A 23,846-nucleotide genomic window follows, 5' to 3' on the forward strand; every position below is an offset into this window, starting at 1 on the left:
ACCACCCGCTCGTTGTGGGTGGGGCCAGGCCGGGCCGGGCGCTCGGGAAGTTCCGCCGGGAAGCAGCGCCGGGGGAAGGCGGGCCCGCGCGTGCGCGTCGGGTGCACGCGGCAGTCGCGCGGTACCTCCGTCCGGTTGAGAGCGGAGGCGAAGCGGGAGCGGCCAATTTTTCTTACGGTGGGGCTGGTGGCGCGGCTCGGCCGCCTTCTAGCTGCCATGGGCCGCAGGGCGCGGGACCGCCGGCGGCAGCAGCAGCAGCAGCAGCGGCAGGAGCGGGGCGGCGGAGCCGGCGGCGGGGACCAGGCGGTGAGAGCTGGGCTGGGGCAGGTAAAGCGGGGCGGGGGGCGCTGGGGCCGCCGGGCTGACGGCGGCGGCGCTTTTCTTCAGGGCTGGGCCGGCGGCTACCCCGAGATCGTGAAGGAGAACGAGCTGTTCGAGCGGTACTACCGGGAGCTGGGCATCGTGCCCGCCGGAGAGTGGGACGCGTTCATGGCGGCGCTGCGGGAGCCTCTCCCCGCCACGCTGCGCATCACCGGCTACCGCAGGTACGGGCTGGGGCGCCAGTGGGGCCGCGCTCCGGACAGCGGCTGCCAGAGCCACCTGGCACAGGGGGAGGTGTCCCGCCCACGGCAGAGGGGTGGAATTGCGCGATTTTTAAGGCTCCTTCCAACCGGAACCATCCTACGATTCTGTGGTTCTCCATCCGGTGTCCCTCCGGGTATTTCTCGTATGTAGCCACGCCAAAGAGATTCTCCACTGCTTGAAGGAAAAGTACTTCCGAGAGCTGCAGGACCTGGAGGTGGATGGCCAAAAAGTCGAGATGCCGCAGTTGCTGAGCTGGTGAGTGATCTGGAGACAAGGCATTCTGCATGTTCCTGCATGAACCAGCCTAGCTCATCGGTCTCTTTCTTCTGCCTCTGTTCTTTTCTCATCTCTTTCCCATCAGGTATCCTGAAGAGTTAGCCTGGCACACTAACTTGAGTAGAAAAATCTTACGCAAGTCCCCACAACTGGAAAAGTTGCATCAGTTTCTGGTTAGCGAGACAGAATGTGTAAGTTTTGGATAGATCTTGATTTTTTTTCTGGCATATCCTGAGCAATGTTTTACTGAAATACATTATGAAAGATGAAACTTCTCTCAGAAGTTCAGTAGCTCAGAAGAATCTGGATTTTGTGTTGCAGCTGGCAGTGATGCATCCAGTGATTCTGGTGCATAACTGCAGCTACAAATATTTGCCTAAACTTAATTGCATTTTTGTTGTTGCTTGGGGATGTTCAAATGAGTCCCTGTAAAATAATCAGTTGCTGTTATAAACAAAATGTGGTAAAAAGTGCATGCATGTGCATGACAACACTTAAGTGATGAATGTTTGTCACTTGATTAGAGCCACTTTCTCCTCTCTCTTGAGCAGAAACTACAGAATTAATGCAATTGGAGTAAATAAACAATTATTAGGAAATTACAATTGGGTGAAATACTGTGATTTTTTTTTTTTTTAAATGCTAACGGAATTTAATCCTAAGTTTATAGTAGTGTATTTCTGACTGCTTTGTTATTTTACTATGTAACAATTTAAAACTTTTGTTGCAGAAGAAATGCATTCTTTCATGGAATAAAAACACATTTAATTTCTTTTTTCCTTTCAAGGGAAATATCAGTCGTCAGGAGGCTGTTAGTATGATCCCACCTCTACTGCTTAATGTTAGCCCTCATCATAAGGTAAGCCTAGAATATAATGTGTACTAAAGTTTGTTCCCTGAACTTACCTTAAGTGAACTACAAATCACAAGAGCAGTATCAAGGCTGATACATGGTTCTGTTTCATGTTGGTACATTTTGTGCTTTCTGCATATCAACAGCAAGACTCAATTAATGTTCAGATCACATACACACTGTCAGAGGAACATCTGCTTTTCAGTTGTAATACCCTGAAAAAACCCTTCGATTTTAGGCAGTTGCATAGTCTTATTTTCAATGTATAAATGTGTTTAGCTGCATCTGAGTTATGTTTTCTTGTTACAACTTGCTCTTAAAGTAAGGTAACTGTTTTTAACTTCCTCTCTCCATCACACTGTGAACAGATGTAGTTTTCAAGATGCAATTGATCATATTCCCTGCCTTGTAGATTTCACTCCTCTATGCCTTTTGAAGAAGCTGAAAAGTTCTACTCTATGAATAATGTTAGATTAAATATTTTGGGAGAGCTGAAACATGCTGTTGGTGGTGGCTTAACAGTATAGGGTGCTAACTTTAACTGAAGTGTGTAAGGAATGCCCTTATTTTCTTATGGCACACTATATGAATGAGGATATCTGGTAGCAAACTTTCTGATCTCACTTTGTTTTCAGAGTTTTCATACTCCGTGCTTGTTTGCAGACCGAGGTTGTCAGGTTACTCTTAGTCTGTTAAATTAATGGGCTAGTTGCCTTGCTATCTCCAGCAGCCATATTGTGTTCTTCTTGATTAAATTTTCATGCTGAATCTTAAAATTTTATATCTATCAAAATTCTAACATATGTTTTAAAGATTAGCTTGTACACAATTTTTTTTTATATTAACATTACTTAGTATACATAATTTTCCACCTTTTTTTGTCCTACTTTCACCCCAACCCAGTGTATGACAGCTATGGCTGTTCCATGTGAGGCAAGGTCTTCTCACTTCTTTTAAGTGAATAGTAAATTGAAAGTCTCAGTCCTGATGTGTCACAGGTGTATTTTGATTTTTGTCTGGAATTGAACAGGTGTTGAACACGTTCATCTTAATGTAAAATACAAATTGTAGGGATATTTTTGCACATACATTGTATATGCAAAGCTAGCAGTATATAGGCTTGATATTGAATGTTTAATTTGGGTGAGTATTGCAGTATTTTCTAGAAATGTGTGCAAGATTCCATAAATCAGACTAAGACTAGGTTCTTTATCCTCTCATGTGCCAAAACAGCAAATGTTAAATGATGTAATGATGTCCTGACTTGTCATTTAGGACCGTTTGTGGTCCTTAGTCCCTTAGCTTAGCTGCTTGTCAGGACCAGAATTGCAGGTTACTTTTGTTTAACCAGCATGTTCTGTATGTCATGTCTAAGATGCTGATTCCATCTTCCACAAGAATAAAATTAATGATTGTCAAACCTCCCCTTAGCTGTGTTCATTTTTAATCTGTTTTCTCCCACCATCAGTTTGCTGGACAGTTTTAAGAGTGTGTTTAGCCTTGTTTATTCTTCATTATCTTTTGCATTATCTATGAAAATAGAAAACAGTAGCATCACATCTCTTAATTTAAACAGCAGATCTGGTACTGTCTTGCAGGGTGTGTTTCATGATGCATTAGCGCTGCTGCATGACAGCACTTACCACACATTCTCTGGAACTCTCTTTGTGTTTCTCTGGGGGCTCTCTTCTGATTTAGTCTTGTTTGATGGGGATCTGAGCAGATTGTTGCCATCCTTTATCCTGTTGCACAATTTCAGCTAATTTTTACTGAAGCCAAAGTGTATCAGGAGATAGACATATATTTCTGAAAATCTGTAACTAGGCAAGAGGAAAGACTCTAAGCTTCCTTGCTTAAGAGAACAGTGTGAGATGTCAGTTATTTTGCTCCTGAAAGTGACTCTACCAATGACTCCATCACAAGGTGAGTTAGTGATTAATTAGGAGGGAGAAATACACTAGAATTTAGGTGTTTGTGTTCCTTCTGTTATGTTCAGCTGCGTCAGGGCAGTTCAGACACCTCCCAAGTGCTTCTTCCAAGATAAAGAAGCAGGAGACCTGTACTGCCCTGATTTTATGCATTGAAATGTAAATGTGTGGAGAGGGAGAACAATTAATTTTTATAAAATCTATATAAACTACTGTCTCTGATTAATTTACTGATAGTTTAAAGAAAAGTAGTACTTGCTCTTGAATGTAACTTTGTCTTTAATATATGTGCATATATGTAAAGTTGCAGATAACTTAAGTTGGAATTGTTTGTGAACTGATAAAAGGATCATGTCCCCAAATCTGTATTCTAGTTCCTCTTTCCAATTTTATTTCAGCTGATGTTTTTGTTCCTTATAAACTAAAGTAATTTTTATATTTTCAACCTTCAAAGGTAAAGCATACAAAGAACAGGATTGTACTTCGTTTTTTTTCAAATTGGTGTTCAGAACAATCATAATTCTCCAGATTCAAAAATACTTAATTTGAATAAGAACATAGTAAATTTCTCAAGTACTGAAAAGGTACAAGGCAGGACTTCTTTAAACTTTCATATGTTTGTAGATTCTAGATATGTGTGCTGCTCCTGGATCTAAGACTGCACAACTCATTGAAATGTTGCATGCAGACATGAATGTTCCTTTTCCCAGTAAGTCTGGAAAACTAAAAACTTATGACTTGGAATTTCTTCTTTTTCTTGTAGTAGATTGTTTTTAATGTCACAGATGAGTATCTGCATTTAACTACATATTGAATTCACCAAGGGGTTGTTATGAGATTAAAGGTACCCATCTTTGATTTGAAACTTCATGAGCTTCCTTTTCTTGAAAAACAGACATGAATTATATGTATCTTTACAGTTCAGATTACAGTACATGTGATTAGAGCTTAATATATATATATATATATATAAATATTTATATATATTTTATATATATAAATCAGGTTTACTTAGTAGATGGTGGCCCATGAGCCTCTGTGCTTTTGTGGTATCCTGCAAGCACTGGATTAGCTGCTTTAGACTTGAAGCAATAAAAATATTTATCATTTTTGTAAGCTTCAGAATCTTTCTTTTTGGTTAGATGCTCACAGAAAATACTGTCCATTTACACTGTAACAGTTGTAGGGAGTGTGGATTCTTTCGGCCTTGTACTGAAAATTTGCTGATGTAGAGATTGTCTTTGGTGACAGTGGGGTTTTTTTCTGTTTTAGAGGTATTCCTTTGAAAAGTTGAAGGGCCCTTGGCTGTGTCCTACTGCCACAGGATGGGAGCTAAAACTCTTGAGACTATGACATATCAGTTAACCTTCAACATGCTTTAAGTAATTTTATACTCAGTAAGGGCTCCCCTATTCATGAGCAGTCTTTTGAGTAAAAATCTCTAGTGAAAGGTTTACAGAACTTTTGAAGATAAGGTAATAAACTATGTAGAATTTTTCATCTGTTGATTAGTAAAGCATTTTCCCACTATTTTACATTTCCAGATGGTTTTGTAATTGCCAATGATGTCGACAACAAGCGCTGCTATTTGCTGGTTCACCAGGCTAAGAGATTAAACAGTCCATGCATCATGGTGGTAAATCATGATGCCTCCAGCATTCCTAACCTGCAAATAGATGTTGATGGAAGAAAAGAGATCCTTTTCTATGACAGGATTTTATGTGATGTCCCCTGCAGGTACCTTGCATGTAAACAAATACATGGATTTTACTACTTTAAGTGCGGTGCTAAATTTTTTTGTGTTACTGAATTATGCCTTTTGAGTAGGTTAGTGAGTTAGGATTTATAGTAAATTCTGAATGCCTTTTAAGTGTGGGGATACAGAATGATGGTAATTTTTTCCATTCCAGGTGGTTCTTAAATTTGGTCACTTGAAGGGCTTAAATTTTGACCTTATGTTCAGGACTCTGAAATACAAAGACAGTGAGGAAACAAAACAGAACAGTGTAGGAGAACTAGTTGTAAGGAGGAGGGACATGTATTTTTGTGCTGCTATAAATGACTTGGATATGGAATGAGTTTTACACGCAAATAATACAAATCTGTTTGACCTCTGTTGCAGTGGAGATGGAACCCTGAGGAAAAACATTGATGTGTGGAAGAAGTGGACAACACAAAACAGTTTGCAGCTCCATGGGTAAAAATGTTTATTGCACATCTGCGCTTCTTTCATTTTTCTCTCCTTTTTCTATATCTTTACATCTGCATGCATTCACATGATAATGTATGACAGAGCGGAGACTAAGAAGAGTAATTTTTCTCTCAAATGAAGAGCTTAGTACTATTGAGAGGAAGTGTAGGGTTTCAGATGTGAGTGGGGAAGCATGTGAATCTAAATTGCTTGTATTGTTAAAAATATCTGACATGGAAATATTCATTTAATTGATTTAGACAGGCTAGCTACTAAAATGGAACAAGTCACTTGGTTGGGACTAGCATTTAGGCAGTTAAAATACTGTTGGAAAATACAGTAAGTTGTAAAATTTAATAGTGATATTTTCAAGTCTTTAGGATTCTAGAGATCATACACATGGTTTCAGTTACCTGAGATGGATTTATATAAACTGATGGTGAATGAGTACTTAGCCTAGTGCAGGCATGTGGTAAAGTGTAGTGATTGAAATAGATGAAAAAAAATCAACATTTTACTGTGTATTTTTTACAAGCTGGGGATGCCATTGGTTACTGTGACTCAGCTGATGACTTTGTGGCAGCTCTTTCATTATTGCGGGTTTCATTTTAGTTGGAGATAGGCAGGTAGGATCTAAACTCATGGTCCAGCTCAGTGATACCTTTCTCAGAAGGTACCTTTCTTCACTGCTAGTTAAGCTATGTTGTCCATAACATTTGTAATAGCCAGATTACTCCTCATTTTAACTGGATTTCTGAGAAGACTCATGTTTTCAGGTGTTATTTTTCTAGTGTTGAGTACTTCATAATAAAATTGAGGGAGCACTAGAAGGAACAAAATAGAGAATGTTATGTTCAAAGTTTTGCTGTGCTAATGTTTGACCTAATTGCTGCTTTAATTTGATAAGTGTCATTGTGAATGTGTGTGCAGTGTAGACTTCACTAAGCTGACTAAGTTTAACACTGACTATAAATCTGTGTACTGCTGACAGTTGTAGAACTCCCCAAGTGCTGGCTTAGTCCATGGAGAGTTGTGTGTGTAGTAAAGCTTTTTTGGCGTTCCCTAATGATAGCTGGCTAGACCAAGAGTGTTCTCTTAGATTGCAGTTGAGAATTGCAACCCGTGGTGCTGAACAACTGGCAGAAGGTGGGAGAATGGTGTATTCCACGTGTTCCTTGAATCCCATTGAAAATGAAGCTGTGATTGCCTCTCTGCTGGAAAAGAGTCAAGGTGAGACTGTGAGCTTGAACAGAGTGGGGAACTATTTTTTTTTTTTTCCCTCAGCCAAAAAAAGGATATGTGTATGGTGGTATTAGTGATAAGCTTAGTGTGGGTAATATGCTGCTAGTTTGCAAAACTGGAAAATTTTTTGTACCAGTAGGATTTCATTAATATTGCTATGAGCAGTCTTCTTAAATGGTGTGACTCAGCTGCAAATATAAAACCTGATGAGTTGTTAATGATTCAGAAGACACTTGTACAGATCAGTGGAATTCAGTCTCTGTTATCTGGCTCCCGCTGACTGCTTCCACTGGTTGGAATTCATGTCTAACATCTGTAATTCCTTTGGAAAACTCAGTGTGGAACACTGCTGCTGTGCATTATAGGAGTAAAAAGCCCAGAGTGTAGTTAAGCAGTAAGAGCAAAATAAGTGTACATCAGTAGGTAGGAGTCCCTGGTACCTTTAGCATCCTTTGCCCCGCATTTTGATGTGCTTGGAATTTTAATGTGTTTAAACTTACGGGTTGTTTTGCATTTTTGACTTGCATGTAAAGGCTGAGGTTACATGAGGTGGAAAAAATTGAGATGAGCTGGGAGGCTGCACTGCATCACTTTGTGTTAGTAAGGTTCAGTAGCCCATTTAGTAGCTGGTGTATACCATTTTTTCTGAATCAGTAACCTGAATTTTGGAAACATCTAATTGGATTTGTCATGAAAAGTTTTTCAGCCTTTTTAAAGTTGTGCCTTTTCCAGAGCAGAAGCAGCTCTGTTACTTGTGGAGCAGCACTTAACTCTGGAAGTTGGTAGCCTGTTTTGTGTAATGTTTACTTTTAGCTATTCTGGCCCCAAATTGTGCATGAAATTTCAATGTCTTAGAAACAGCACTTTAGCTAAAGTGCTTGTATGTTGATTAGGAATTGACTATGTAATTTCTACTCCCACTCTGCTGTGTACTGGGGCAGCCTCATCTTGTGTCCTGTGTGATGTTTGATCACTGCAATACAAGAAAGCCATTAAACTATTACAGGGCATGCAGAGGAGGGCAACAAAGATTATTAAGGGTCTGCAGGAAAGCCTGATGACAAATGGCTGAGGTAACTTGTTCTGCTCAGCCTGGAGGAGACTGAAGGGAGACCTCATTGCAGCCTGAAACTTTCTTGTGATGGGAAGAGGAAGGGCAGGTGACCAATGACAAGACCCATGGGAATAGCCTGAAGTTGTGTCAGGAGAGATTTAGGTTGGATATTAGGAAACGTTTTTTCACCGAAAGGATGGTTGAGCACTTGAACAGACTCCCAAGGAAAGTGGTCACAGCACCAAGCCTGACAGAGTTCAAGAAGCATTTGGGCAATGCTCTCAGGCACATGGTGGGACTCTTGGGGTGTCCTGCACTGGGCCAGAATTGGACCTGATGGTCGTGGTGGGTCCCTTCCAACTCAGCTTATTCTGTGATTCTGTGAAAGGACGTTTTTATTTAGAAGTAGTTTCTCTGGTAATCATAGACACATTTCCAATAAATTACAGTCTGCTTGGCTTATTGAAGGCCATAGTAAGCCAGCATTAATTTTAACAGTGACAAGATTGGAAAGCATTAAGAACTAAGTGGGATAGGAGCACAAAAGCAGTAGGATGTAGAGGCCAGCAATTGCAGCACCTGGGGGAGATTCAATACTTTGAAGGAAAGACTAGCTATCATATCCAAATCTAATCTCTGCCCAGTGGAGGTGTTTTGAGGCATACTTGGAGGCTGTGATGTGTCCCAGCAAGTGAATGTTATTCTTGGAACTTGAACAAAGATGTAGCTTAAGAAGGTAGTAGTAAAGAAGTAGTGCAGTGGTCTGCAAGGGGCATTGTACCTCAAGAATTAGTTCAGGTCAGTCCAGAAGGTTTGTTGGTAGTTTCAAGCACAGTGTTACCTTGCTGCTTGTGAAGCCGATGAGAGATTGCTTTACCCTTAGGGATGAAGGAGTAGGGAGAACGCCATTTTGGTACCATGTAGCAACTACTGGAAATTGTAGCACTTCTGACAGACTCTTTAGTGCCTGATCAGTCTGATGTAGTCTTGAGATATCAGCTGAGGTCATGCTGTAGGGAGGCAGGAGTATTGAAAGGATGGATGCAAAACATCAAGTGTAATCACATTTGAGATGTAATTTTTTAATTTTCTATTAATTCATGTATCTCCTTTTCATTTATTCAAAAGACTTGCTTAAGCTGTCACTGTAAGAGTAAATGGTTATAGTCATGTAAAACAGGTTGGTAAATTGTGTACAACATGAGGAAGAGCCTACCTGACTGTTAAATAACTAAAGTATTCAGAATCACAGAAAAGCACTGTTAAAAGTTATTCTTTCCTAGGGAGATCCCCTATTTAAACAGTAAACTTTTATCATTCCTTCTGGACTTTGAGCAGCTTGAAGCTTTTATTCAATAGATTAAGCAATACCCTATTAATGTTTCTTGTAATAATTTGACATATTTTAGGCATATAGTCTTTTGTTATGTTAGTGTTAAACAATTTGGAATTTTCCTTTGCATTTTAAAAATAACAAATTCTCTTTCCTCTCTCACTGGAATATATGGAGCTTGTAACTCCTTGAAATTAGAATATCATAGGCATTTCAGAAAGCTTTTTTACACCGAAAGTTATTCCCTGAAATTACTTAAACAGTGTAGTAAATCTAAATACTGAGTAAATGAGAATAAAAACTTCAGTGATTCTATTGCTTAGAACACTGATGTTTAATGATACAAGTTGTGGAGTGTTACTCTGCAGCTGCTACAAAAATATATAACCATTTGTTTTGGGTAATTTTTAGGTTGCATTTTACACAGTTATTATTAACAGTTCTTCTCACTTCCTTTGTTAATGTAAGTGGTAGAAGTTGTATAGCATTTTATGTCTTGAAAGTTGTAAAAAGTACTATTCCTAAAATAGTTTAAAACTTTTAGGAATACTATTTTTGTAAAAGTTAATTGACATTATAACTCTTAAAATCTGTTTTCGAAACGTTTATATTCTTGGGATTTCAGGTGCCTTAGAACTTGCTGATGTCTCTTCTGAGTTACCAGGTTTGAAGAGGATGCCAGGAATTACAAAATGGAAGGTACTTAAACTGATATTTTTGTGAAGTTCTTGGTCTTTGGTGTTAATGAGTGTTAAATTAAGGAAATTCTAAATTGTAACATAACATTAGGTTTTGCTGCATTAATGGCAGTGATTTGATGCTTAGGGGAGACAGCTAAGCTGAAAGTCTTTGCTAGAGTAAGTTTTTTCTCCTCATCTGCTCTCCCCTTACCTCTAGGTTTCTTTCCTTTGTCTCATATACTTTCTTGCTACAATTCCCTATTTTGTTGTGCATATTTGGCCTGTAGATGGCAACATAATTTCAGCCACATTTAATGTTAGCCATCCATCTCTGTCTTCAAGGTCTGTGAATGTTAAATTCCATAGTTCTTCATTTTAGATTCTAGTACTTCTAGTTTGTTTTACTTCATTTAGAAGTAAAAGCTGTGAAACTGTTTCTACAAATAAGCTATAAAGCTTCCAGTGATGTGACTAATCCTAGAATATTAATAGAATCCTGTATTTTGTTCCAGACCTTAAATTATTTCCGTTTTAGAAACAAACTAATGTGGAGGGGCAGAAAAAAACCCAAAATTGCTTCAGCTTCTTGTCAAGAGTATAGTCAAGAAAAGTAGAAGGCCATCCTGGTAGTGGGGAAAGAAACTGATTAAATTTTAGTTATGAGTGTGTGCCTTTGCAATGCCATTGGTTTTTCTGTCTTACCATCTCACTAGTCTCTTGCAATGGCAGACAGGCCTGTGTACAGTCTAATGAACAAGATGCAGGGAATAAAGATTTGTCTATGTTCTGCCACTGGAAATCCAGCTTTGAAACTAGCTGATTTCTTTCTTCTTACAGTTCCTAAAGTTTACACTGTATGCTTGTACCTGAAGAATAAATGTAAAATGCATAAATGTGGCTCTGTGATCGCAATTCTACCTAATTTCACTAAGGGTATATTCTATTCCCTGTGGCATCTATTTCTCTGTTTGCTGTTGAAATATAAATCTCCCTAAAAGGTACTGAAAACAAGTCTGATGTGTTGAAAGTTTGCCAGACTTTTTTCAGACCTGATTTCCTGCTACCGTGTATTTACATGCCTCACTGGCTAGCATCACTGCGGATTTATCTGCTTACTTTGGTGCTAGTCTTTTGTTCCTTGGTGCAGTATTTGTTTTCTGGGAGGTCTGTGACTAATTACATTGAATATTACTGAACATCAGTAATTTACAGTTGACTGTAAATCTCTGGAAACAGCAAAAACAGAAATAAGTTTTTGTTCAAGGGACACTTAGGTCCTTGGAAATAGCATTCAGTATTCCCTCCTTAAGCCAGATGAGTGCACTCCAGCAAATTATTTTGGGCTTGAAGGAAGACACCTTTTTAACTCCAGATTAGGTAATTTGTTCCTGCAACACTTTTACTCTTCCTTCTGCTCTAACACGTGGTCAGTAAAATGTGCAGTATAGAAGAATTCAGCGTGTTCTTTGGGGCTTTGTCATTCTACCAGTCACCAACTTACCAGTTAGGCTGGTAAACCAAAACCGAACAGTACTGGACTGCTAGACAGTTTTTCTGGTAAAACCAAAATAGTTCTAGATTTTTTTAGACTTTGGTTATTTATCACTCCTGTTGTTGGTTTTTCTCAAGCTTGAGTTGTGACTTCCAAAGAAGAGCAGTTCAGAAGTACAGTCTGTGTTGTCTCCATCTAGCAGTACGAAATGTAGTATTTTGACTTGAAATACTAATTCTGTACAGTAATTTCTATTTCAGGAGATGTGGAAATGCACAAAGTGTGATCTGACCAGTGGCTGAAAAATGCCAGACTTCATGATGCTGAAATCTGCATTCCAAAGTTATTAGTGAAATTGTAGTCTAGATAAATGTTGCATTTCAATTTCCACTAGAGCACTTGATTAAACTTTCAAGACAATCACAGTGAGATGCATGAAACCATTTCATAATACTTGCCAGTCCTGAATTTGCCATCACTGCAACTGCTTTACTTTGTTGCCTTAACAACAAAAATGGGCCTTCATTTCAGTGATTCATTTTATGCATTTGGCCTCTGCATCCCCATTTTGGACCCTTCTTACAGCTTTAGCATCCAGTGCAAAAACAGGCATCTAGAGCTCTGAAGTCAAATGTTCCCTTGCTTATTTTTTCACTTTGGTATCCTTGCTTGAAGAGCATTCAAAATGCCTTCCTGTAAGAGTTGTGGCTCTAATCTTCTATTTGTATCTTAAGAATTCATCAAAAGCTTTGACCCTTAGCCAGATTGAGGTGATTTTATGTCTGCACAATGTCTTAGAGCAGATCTGCAGATATTTTCTGAGTAAAGGTACAGATGCTAGAAAATTAATGGGGACATGGTTCTAAAGCAACTCTCCACAAAAGCATTTCTGTCAGTAACTTGTATATGCCTGTGCCATGCAGGTTTCTGCCTACCAAGCTGTTGTGTTGTACTCTTGTATGTTTCTTATGTAATGAAATTTGGATTCTTCAGTTCTGATCTTTACTAGACTGCAGTAGCTCTTTTCCTTTGTATACTTCTTGGAAGCTGCCTACAACACAATGTTTCACGGCCAGTCTCATGGAAAAAAAGTAGTGTATCTTAAATCTGGTGGCTCACTGATTTTACATATTTCACCACTGTCCTTCCACTGCATTTCAGTGGTTCATGTGTTTTAGCAGGTTAATAGAGATCTTTGTAGTTGATTCAGCACCAATCTGCATTTTGACTGGATGTTTTGTTTTTTTTGAAGCATATGAAGTGGAGCAAAAAGCTGTAGCTGGCAAGAATCTCCTACTCTGAAGTACACACATAAAATGCACAGAGAAACAACACACTTAATTAAACAATAAAACAATGCAATTAAAGAACTTAATTTCCTATATCAGAAAATAACTTATCTATTTGGTGTCTGAACCTTGCTTTGCAAGTATTTTAATTAAAACTTGTAAAATGGTGCCCTGTTCTTCACTGAATTTATATTTATCCCTTTGAAGGTGATGCTGAAAGATGGACAGTGGTTTGAGGAGTGGAAAGATGTGCCTTCAAATAGACAAACGCAAATACGTCCTAGTATGTTTCCAGTGAAAGATGAAGAGAAGCTAAAGGCAATGAATCTGGAGCGCTGGTAAGTTTTCCCAGAGTAGATCTTGTGAGGATTTGATGTAACATGTATGGTTGTGGGAAAATTATAATTAGGTCACATTACAAATGTGTAGGTTTAAGTATGTGTTGATTGCTTCATATGTAATGGCAGTGCACAATATTTAAACTCCAGTGAATCAGGAGAAGTAACTGCAAGTTGCTTAAGAAGAATAAGTGCTCACATGAAAAGGTCAGATGCTTTGCATTCAATAAAGATAAACAGTCAAAATTACTGAAACAGTATGTAAAACTTTAACATGTTAACAGTGTGACTTACTTGCTTTTAAAGGCTTTCCGTAGCTATTCTAAAAATAATGTTTAGAAATGAGTCATTAAAACTCAGATATGAACTGTGAATGAACGTGTTGTGTTGATGCATGTAATTTTGCTAGAATGCTCTATTTAGATCCTGTTTCTAGTTTAATAAATTAAATCTGCACAATCCTAATAGGAATACTTACCTTATCCTGAAAGTAAATATAAATGAGGACATTCTGGTATTCTGTGATTCTGAATGAAGCTATGAATGTGCTGCAACATTGTTTTTTCTTTTCTCTCTAGTCTTAGGATATTGCCACATCACCAGAACACAGGTGGCTTCTTTGTGGCTGTCTTAATAAAAAAGTCTCCAATGCCATGGAATAAACGTCTGCCTAAGGTAACTTCTTTTAAATTATCTAAAATGTTAGTTACTAATAATCTTTCAGGATTTTTTTTTTTTAAAGTTTACACATAGTAGAACACATACTATAATTGTTCTGTATCTGCCCTTCGGTTATAGTTCAGTGTGTCAATTAAAAACAAATTCCTAAATCCATTAAGTACTTAAGAAAAAATACATGACAACTTTTAAAATACAAAAAAAAAAAAAGGGGATTTTGAAATGGTAGTAAAATAACAAGATGAATCTTTACCCTAAAACTAAGGTTTTGAAAGAATTACAGAAGCAAGATTATATTGGATAGCTAAAGCTGTCACTTTCTTCACCTATGTGTAATCTTCTGCTAAAAGGCTTTTTTCTGCTGAGTTTTAAGCTAATTCTGATGTCAGTTTATCTTACTCTGTGGCTGGCTTCTCAGGAGTGATTCACTAGCAGATTATCAGATCAGAAGCATGGGGAATGGATGTTAAACTGGAGCAGCAGCTTCAGCCATCTGACTTTTAATCCATTTGTTGTCAATTGTCTGTAAAATGCTGTCAACAGGATTTTAAGTTGTGATTTATGTGATCTCTTAGATTGTCATGTCTCTGAGAAGAACTTTTTGTTCTTAAACCCTTTAGGTGTTTATTTGATTTGTTTCATTAGAACAATTCATGAGTAAAATGTGTGTGGCAATAGGGAAGAAGCATTTATTCAGAAGCAAGCACCCTCCAAACAGTTTATGCTGTTCTAAGTTAAACGTCGTAACACTTACAGAAAGTGTGCAGCAACAGGATGCATGTGTCACTTTGAGTATGAGGAGGAAAACAGCAGATCCTGTTTTAAAATAGTCTTCTCTGCATGCTTGAAAATGATTTTGTAGATGGTACAAAAACAGCTTTCTTGGACAGCTGGTATGAAACTGTCCAGATCAGTACTAGAGGTAAATGCAATTTCTAGTAGTATCTTGAGCTAGTAATCAGATTAACTCCCTGAATGGATCTGTTAAGCACTTGTATACAAATTGACAAGAATACACATACAAAGAGAAAACGTATGTGCCATCTGTTACAAGTTGGATACTACTTTTGCTTTTTGGAAAATACTGTAATTTGAAATAGGTTCATCAGAAATTGCCACAAAGAACAAGAGATACTGAAGTGACAGCAGCTAATTCAGATAATGGTTCTGACTGTATTATTGAAGAACCAACACTTTCTGAAAATGAAGAGTCTAAGAAAATGCAAGAATTGCAGAATTTGGACACTGAGCAGAGTAAAAAGGAAGGAGTGTGTGGGTAAGGATTATGTCTAAGTATTTGTCCTGTGACAGCTCTGCAATTGCTGAGTATTCTGTAGTTCTTTTTTAATTTAAAAGTTGATCAAGAAAACTTAATGAATTCATTCAGTTGTCTTGCATTTCCATGTTTCATGTCTTCTGTCTTCTTTCTGTTTCATTCAGCAAGTTTGGAAAATAACCCTTTTTCTTATTAGCATTTGTTAAGTCTGTTAATACTTTCTTCTCTGTTAATACTTTCTTCTCTGTTAAGGGAAAAAAATACTTTCAGAAGTTGAAAGATCTGTATTGTCTTCACAATCATTCCATCACAAATCTCTGTTTACTTGTTTTTGTGAACTTGATTTCAAAGCACTGCTTCACTTCCTTATTTTAACAAGTTAAATTGTGTGTAGTTTTAGTGAAGCACAAGAAAATGCCAGAATTCTGTTTGGCATCCTGTTGTTAAAATAAACCAAGTGTTGACTAAATGAACTGAATATACTGATTTTAAAGCAAGTACTTTTAGTGAAATTGACAGTGCAATGTTATTTCCTTTTTAGACCACCACCATCTAAAAAAATGAAGTTGTTTGGTTTTAAAGAAGACCCTTTTGTGTTTCTTCCTGAAGATGATCCATTGTTCCTTCCTATCCAGTAAGAAAAAAGGTGTTTCTGTTTTGGGAGTAAGATTCCTACTAGTTCAGGGATGTTAGTAGTTCAAGGTCAGTTCATTAGAAAAGATGAGTCTCACTGGACTTGTGTATAATGACTTTTGGCTGACTTTGCACCAGGGCTCCCTTTCCTCAACACTTAAATACTTAAATGAAAATAGCCAACTAAAGTTTGCACTGGAAATTTTCCAGTGTGTCTCAGTGTCTATAATAGCTTGTCTTTTCTGATGTCATGCAGCTTAGAAAGTCTAATCTTTGTTATACTGAAGCCAAAGTACTTAGTGGTTGCAGAGATAGCTGCAGGAAATGGGTTAAACCATGCATTTTGAATATGTGATATTACTGCTCAGTTAATCAAAACAAGTATTATGGCCACAGGAGGTTTTATGCATTGGACCCATCATTTCCCAAGATGAATTTGCTGACTCGAACTCAAGAAGGAAAAAAGAGGCAGCTGTACATGGTTTCTAAGGAGTTAAGGAATGTGCTTCTGAACAATAGTGAGAAGATGAAGGTATGGTTCATAAGCATCAGTGTGTATCTCCTTGAACTTGCCAAGTGTACGATTTATATAGAGGATTAGCCCTCTAGCAGCGTTTTGGTTTTTTAAGTCTGGACTAATGTTTTCTTTTCTGTCCCTTCTGTGTTAGAGATGAAAAATTGACTCTGAGAGTCAACTCAGATAAGTAAAAGTCTCTGAGATGAAAATCAGTACATTTTTGGTGGATGAAAGAGAACTTAAAGGTAGAGAGAGGGAATATATAACTGCTGTGTCTGTGCCAGCATTTTTAAGTAGTCTTCAAGTAACTTCACCAGTTTACATTGACGATGTTGTATTTATCACTCCCTTAATTATAGAGGTATTAAGAGCTTTGAAAGCCAACCAAAAAAGCTAAGTTCAGCTGAATTAGTTACTGGCTGTGTTACATAGGGACATTGTTTCAAAATAATTTTAACAATTAAATATTTTGAATGTGCATTAAGCTGAGTGATAATGGAATAATAAGTACTTTTTGTGAATTAGAGGGATTTTTTTTTTTGATTCCCTGTAGAAAATGTCCTGTGAATGCTAAATATTTGTCTCAAAAGTCATTGTATTATTTAGGTTGGAATGAGATCATCTAATCCAGCTTCCTTCCTGTTCCAAACAGAAATGACTTCAGAGGAAGATCAGATACATTCTGGGCCTTGTCCAGTCAAATCTTGAAAATTCTTGAGCATATTCAGTACATGTTTGCAACAGAGCTTTGAGATGGATAAACAATTATTCTTTTATCTCTTATGCTGGAAATGGCTACGTAATTGACAAAATTTTAAGAAACTGGTGCATTATATTAGGTAGTGAGACTGAGTATCACAAAGGATAAATCAAGTGTCCAAATAGTAATCACTTGGACATTTTTGAAATCCTGTCCTTGATTGACTTTCCCAGAATCACACAGAAAATTCTTGCTCAAACTAAAATTAAAATTAGATATTAGTAGTTTGTTGCCCTCTTTTTAAAACTGCCTCTTCCTCACACTGTTCAGTTTTCAATATGGAAAGGAGTAAAAGGTATTTTATGTTGAGGGAGTGCCACATTTTTATAGCAGGAGTTCTTTTTTCCCTTGAATGAATTTTCACAATAATTCAGTGTCCAGTGCAAATGAACTTTTAGTCAAAGAGTTGAGGAAAAAAGAAGTTTTTTCAAACAATAGTGGTAATTAAGAATTTATTCTCCCTACTCATGCTTATTGGCTTTGGTGTTTGCAGGTTATCAACACAGGGATAAAAGTCTGGTCTCGCAACAGTGATGGTGAACAGTTTGGATGTGCATTCAGATTAGCACAAGAGGTAATTGCATAGCATTGTGTTTTCAAAGGAGCTACTTTGGTTTCCTCGAGAGCCTTTAAGAGAGCTGGCATTAACTTTGTCAGATTAATGGTGATCTACATTTTCAGTATGGCTTAAAAAGTGAAAATTGTTTTCTGGTATTGGGTAAAGCGCATACTGTTTTTAACATTTTTCCTTTAGAAATCAGTGGTTAAATTTTGAAATAATTGTCTTTATTTATTAAACAGGGAATTTATACTCTGTACCCATTCATTCATGCAAGAATTATAGATGTCTGCATAGAAGATGTCAAAATTCTGCTAACCCAGGAAAATCCATTCTTAAGTAAATTTAGCAGTGAAACACAAAAGAAAGTCAAAGATATGGGTAAGCCTGCTAATTTTGTTGTCACAAAATTATTTTTATACTTTGCACAGAAGACTGTGAAAATCCTGTAACAAACTGTGTTTGCTAAAAATTTTGACTACATTTTTCTTAATTATTCTTGTTAGGTAAGTAAGCATTACTGAAAGCCAGTGTGCTGCTAGAAATTGTAGTCCTTTCTGATTGCAGCCTCTAAGGTTTTTGAGCTTTAGAGAACAGAAGACTTGCCAAACTTATGACGCTTGCAACGTGGTGCTGTGAGGCAGCATTTAAAATATCTGATGAACAAAGATTTTATATACACTTCTGGTTTTTCTACCTGCTAGTGCTCCAGCTGAAACTGTCATCTGCAATTGCTTGTCATGACCTTATGTATCAGTTACTCAGATTTGATTTCCTTAAATGTGGGGAGTGATGTCTACTTGTATTAAACTGTAATTTCCTCTGCACTGGATGCGTCAAGATATGAAAACTCTTTTTGAGCCTTTTGTTACTGTTTTATTTACAATGCATTGCTGATCCTTGTACTTCCGTGTTTGATCAGAAAAAATAGGAAGAAAAAAGTGTTCTTGAGTCTGGTCTGGCATACTCTTACATTTTAGTTAAGTAAAAGTTCCTTGCTAGATTCACTGAGTAAGTTAATCCACTGTGGATTTTGTATTTTAATTTGTTTGGGATTTTGGAGGAGGCAATATTGGCAATTGCTTCTGTAACTTTATAAATACTTCCGTTTGAAAAGAAAGGGAATAAAATCTGCTATTGTCTATAGTTCAGTGTACTGACGTAGATAACTGCTTACCATGTCATGCTCTGTGTTTGTCTAAAAACTTGTTTTCTTGAACATTTTCAGATTACAATCATTGTGTCATTGTACCAAGTAACACATCTGTTTTGTTTTTGTTCCCTCTTTCCTGTAGCGATGGGAAGTATAGTTCTGAAGTACAACCCAGCCCCTGAGTAAGTAGATGTGTTGCTTTCCATTTATGCACTTCTAAGACCTGGACAAGAATTTATTTTCACTCAGCAAAAGCAAAAGTAGAGGCATAGTGATGCAGGGAAATGCCATATAGGATACAGAGAGTAGGACAGGGAAAGATGCTGTCTTGTCTGTGAATTCTTAAAACAAGTGTAGAATTTAGCTTCATAAAAGAGAGCTGGTAGTTGTGCCAGAGATGAGCAGATCACTACATGTGATTTATTTGTTTGTTTCCCCGTAAAGTCCAGAATTTGGAATGGAAAAAGTTACTTTTTATTCTTCGTTCTTGTGGACAAAACTCTTGAGAATTTTCTAAATGTAGTCTTTTATTTTACTGTTCCTTGTATTTGAAACCAGAGCGAGAAAATTATTTTGCTTGTTGCAGGAACTTAATAATACTGAGTTTTTAGGTTGCTTGCTTGCTTGTAGACAAGCAAGTGCCTGTTTAGGTATTAAAGTTAAGAACCATGTACTTTCATCTTCTGTGACTAGTTACAAAGTGCATTCAGGGTTAGAACTGAATTGGTGTATGTCTATAAAATGAAGTTGTTAGGATGAACTTTCACATAATTGACTGAACTTAACTGCTTGTTTATAGAAAACCTCATGATCTTCAGTGTCCAATAGTGCTGTGTGGTTGGCAAGGGAAGACCTCACTACGTGCCTTTGTGCCCAAGAATGAGAGACTTCATTACCTGAGGATGATGGGAGTTGAAGTGTTTAAAGCAAAGAGGAAAGAGGAACTGGAAAACAAAACTGAGGAAGAAGTTCAACAGAGACTGGAGCAAACTGAGGAAGGAATGGATGTGGAAGATAAAGAACATAATTTAGTCACAAAAATGGAAGCAGAAATAGGTGAAGAGTCTTCTCAGAGTCCTGTGGAAAGCAGTGCTATGGAAATAGAAAATAAAATTGAGAATTTAGATCAATCTAGTAAAAATGCCAACACTCATGTAAGCCAGGAAGGCAAAGACATGGATGCAAGTAATGTGAAAGAGTAGGTTTATTTCTCTATTGCTAGGCAGCTTCAGTGGGGGCTCACATCCAGACTTTAGCTTTTAGCATGAAACTGTATTTTAAAATTTGGTTGGAATGAGATGTTCCTCATTTAAAGTTTCACCTATTTTATATTTTAAATGAAAGCTATAAAGGTATTTCTCTTTAAGTGTGTCTTTTTTTATGATTTTCAACTTTTTATTGGTGGGTTTGTGTGTCTGTTGCTGGCAACATACCAGGCACCAGTAAAATCTAAAGCCCATATTTTTAATGGCACAATGGTATGCACAAATGCACTTCATGTGTCTAACTGGTCAAAAATTCATTCAGAAGAAAAACCTGGGGTTCCATTCAAAGCACATAGATTCCAAAAACATTTTTTCTCCTTTGATTGTTTACCACCTACCACCCAATCTAGTTACTATTGATAACAGCATGTTCTTTAAAGGGTAAGAGAATCAGTGTGGGTATATATAAAAGTACACATACAGGATATCTGACTGACAACCTGGTGAATGTTTATTCAAAAGAAAACCATGTCCAGCATCCTGGGAAAAAAAAACAGAATGCACTTTACCATAGACCGATGTCTGAGGTTCTTCTTCAGAGTGATTAATTGCTTGACAGACCCAGCTAGTAAATATTGTTAAGTAGATCTTCAGGTGTCCCAAGTGTGCCTCAAACGCCTGTCTTGAAAAGTGCCTGGGAAGAGTTTGTGACCGTCACTCAAATCTGCGCTCATCTGTTCCTCTTTCAGTTCTCCAAATGGGAATCATCTCTAATTTTTGTAAGATAACTTGTTTATACCTGAAATAATAGTTAAAAAAAAAAAAAAAAGCATGGTGGTATATATGTTGTTGTATAGTAGTTGTATAGTAGATGTTTAAAAGGTTATTTAGGTGTAGAAGGGTGATTTATTTAATCTGACTTTAAAAAAAGTTGGCTACCTCAGAAACTTGGAATATAAATTCTATCCTTTGTGGCTTAGTTTCAGCAGTACTCTGTACTTTTGTAAAGTTGGTCTGAAAGGAAGGTGACCAGCAGTACAAGGTATTGTTCTCTAGGACCCTAGTGATGCAAATATTTGTTATGCTTATCAAGCGGAATTTTACCATGTGTACATTTATTGAAGTCTTACATGACTTGGATCCATTTGCTGTACCTTGCTACAACAGACTTTTTGATATCTGCCCTTGAGCTGTTTCATCAAAGGGAGAATTCTTGAGGGACAGACATAAAAGTGAAATAATACCATGTCCTCTGATGAGATACTAGTCTCATACAGTGAGGAACCATGGATAAGACACATTTTCCTCTTGAGAGTCCATGAAATAGGTTAATAAGTTTATTCTTTGAGTTGGGAACTGTGAGCGGACAGCTTCTGTTCTGGCAGCTCCTTAGGCTGAAGAGCAGCATAGCAGAATTTTCTTTTGAGCAGAGATGTGTGTAAAGTATAATTTTTAGTTCTCAAAGTATATGAGAAAAAAGATTTTGCTACTTGAAATTTCAAGCATGTTTTCATATTTTTGCATTCTGGCATATTGGGCATTTGAAATGGATGAAGGGTGGAAAGTCCAGTGTCACTTATAAGTCATTATAGTCTGCAGTACTCAGCCCTGAGGATTATTTGAATCCATCTAATCTTTATGCTCTGATGATCTCCATAAATTATAAAAACATCAAGTGTTAAAACCTATGTGAGAAACTAAAATTTGTTTTGAATTATGCCTGCTGTATCTACTGATGTTCCTGAGCAGCAGCTTCAGCTTCTTTTCAGTCAGTGACTCTGCTAAGTATACAAGTTTGACAGGTTAAGCTGAGAAGAATACTTGTTGATATAGACAATCCAGCAGAAAGCAAACTGAATAAAATGAACTGTCCTGAATAGTTTTTTTTTGACTGAGCTTAATGATTGGCAAATTAAATGAGAATAGGAAGTTTTTATCTGGGAGTTAAAGAAAAGTAGGTTCTTTGGATCATAAACTGACTGAAATTTGGTATAACTTAGACTTGTAATAGAATAAGATAATGTAATTTTTAATCTTCTCAGTAGTCCCATTTTCCTGTATTATCTGTGAAATATTGCTTTGCTCTTGGCTTTTTGGAGGTGTATTTTTTGCTGTCAAGTGCAAGTGGGAGATTTCAGCTAAGAAACTAGAGGTCTAATTTTCTTGTGCTATTCAGCAGTTTCTATATCTCCAAGCAAATCCAGAGATTGCAGATTTATTGTAGTTGTTTTTTTTTAATACTGCAAGTTTCCTTACACCAATTGCTCTGTTCCAGTTGATTCTGTCTTGACAGCCAGAAAGGAAGATGCACAAAATTGTGTAGGTAGTGGCTGAAAGCACTGTCCCAGTTTCACAGGCTGGGAGCCCAATGAAATGGGTGTGTTCTGTTTGTCTGTGCTCAACTCTCTGCTACTGCAGCTCTGATCCTCAGGTGGCTGAATCTCTGCTCGGGTGGTTGTTGCAAATAACTTGAAAAGACAAAAGCAATAAGCAATCACATTAAGCTTGAGCACAAATTATGAAGTCTGTCCTCGTAAGCAGTCCCTATTAAATTTGTGAGGTTTCTCTAGTTAGCATTGCTGGTTTTTAGAAACACAGGACTGTAAATGTTTGCACTGATGGCAGGGGTTTTTATATATGATAGAAGGGCAAACAGAAAAAAATTCATACATCTAAATGAATAGTCTGATGATGTGCTGCTCAGAGAAGTCCTCAGTAATAACCGCAGGATCCTTAAGATCTGTTGAATGGAAAGCCTAGAAAGCTAAGGAGAGAACAAAGGGAACTCACCACATGGGATGCTTTTCTTCAAGATTTATCTGATGTTAGTAACTTGTTACTTTCAGAAATTTTTTAGAATTTTCTTACTTTAGTTTGCTGAGAAATGAATGTACCATAGCCCAGTGCCACTGAGGTGATTTTTCTTAAAGGTCTGAATCCTATCAAAAGTCAACGAGGCTTCGCAAAGTATACAGACCCCTTAAAAAATCCTGCCCATGAATTTCAAATTTAGATTAAACAGTAGAAGAAAGCAATTCAGCTCATGTAACAACCCCTTTTTGAAGCTGCGGTGAAGCAAAATCAGAGCATTTCTTTCTTCCAGGGGGAAAACTCCATTCCGGAAAACAATCGGTGGCATGATCATGCTGCACTGCTGCTGGAGCTGAACTTGGCACACTCTCTATGCCCAGGACAAGCCTTGTAAACAAACCCCAGCAAAGTGGCATGGATACAACAGCAGTTCTGTTATTCCCAACAAATGTCCTGATAAAGTTAGCCTGTGTGCCCACATGTCTTTTCTTCTGGGCTTTACAGCTGGAGCGTAGCAAGGTTGCTCTGCGAGTGTGGTGCCCACAGCCAGCACAGGCCGTGTCGGAGGGACCACAGAGCCTGCAGCATCAAACACTGGGCTATATACCCTGCCCATACCTTTCTCCCTACAGTGGGATTTGCCACACCTCTGGCACCTTGTACCAAATACATGGTTGTATTTATTTGTAATTTCATTTGTTGCTCCGTATTTCTTAAACAAACCTGAATGTTGTTTTTTGACTAAAATCTGGTTTTCATCCCAGGGTGTGGCTGCTTCTATTACAAATTTAAGTTTCTTCAGCACTCAGTATTTCTATTCAGTTAATATTTAAGCAAGCTGTTGGCCATATAGGTGCTTGCCCACGTAGCCAAATTTTTTTCTTTAAATGATTTATCCATGTGCGGTTTTGGCAGGATGGGTAACTCCAAACCATCACTTGGGAACATGCCTGTATACTCCTGCCTCACCTGAATACCTCCATGTATTTCCTG

The 23,846-nt window shown here is 37.6% G+C and overlaps 1 protein-coding gene across 1 annotated transcript; it reads left to right on the plus strand.

Moving 5' to 3' along the window:
• Nucleotides 1-92: 92 nt before the first annotated feature.
• Nucleotides 93-20,203, plus strand: NSUN2 (NOP2/Sun RNA methyltransferase 2). Its single transcript, XM_005533508.2, has 19 exons — nucleotides 93-306; nucleotides 388-545; nucleotides 736-840; nucleotides 947-1,052; nucleotides 1,649-1,720; nucleotides 4,267-4,351; nucleotides 5,187-5,379; nucleotides 5,765-5,839; nucleotides 6,933-7,063; nucleotides 10,088-10,161; nucleotides 13,131-13,261; nucleotides 13,840-13,936; nucleotides 15,040-15,215; nucleotides 15,757-15,849; nucleotides 16,245-16,380; nucleotides 17,619-17,699; nucleotides 17,927-18,065; nucleotides 18,980-19,019; nucleotides 19,637-20,203. Exons 1-19 carry the CDS (start codon nucleotides 217-219, stop codon nucleotides 20,037-20,039), a joined length of 2,385 nt encoding a protein of 794 aa, XP_005533565.2. The 5' UTR covers nucleotides 93-216; the 3' UTR covers nucleotides 20,040-20,203.
• The last annotated feature ends 3,643 nt before the right edge of the window (nucleotides 20,204-23,846 follow it).

Source organism: Pseudopodoces humilis, chromosome 1 (genome assembly GCF_049639895.1).
Source record: "Pseudopodoces humilis isolate 2021_Gansu_Grassland_sample_001 chromosome 1, ASM4963989v1, whole genome shotgun sequence".
Classification (NCBI taxonomy): Eukaryota; Metazoa; Chordata; class Aves; order Passeriformes; family Paridae; genus Pseudopodoces; species Pseudopodoces humilis.

What these genes read in the sequence shown, in the direction of transcription:
- NSUN2 (XM_005533508.2), top strand. Translation starts at nt 217, where the DNA reads ATGGGCCGCAGGGCGCGGGACCGCCGGCGGCAGCAGCAGCAGCAGCAG. An exon ending in CATTCAGATTAGCACAAGAG is followed by an intron (nt 17,700 to 17,926) that starts GTAATTGCATAG and finishes TTTATTAAACAG; the next exon opens with GGAATTTATACTCTGTACCC. An exon ending in AAGTACAACCCAGCCCCTGA is followed by an intron (nt 19,020 to 19,636) that starts GTAAGTAGATGT and finishes GCTTGTTTATAG; the next exon opens with AAAACCTCATGATCTTCAGT.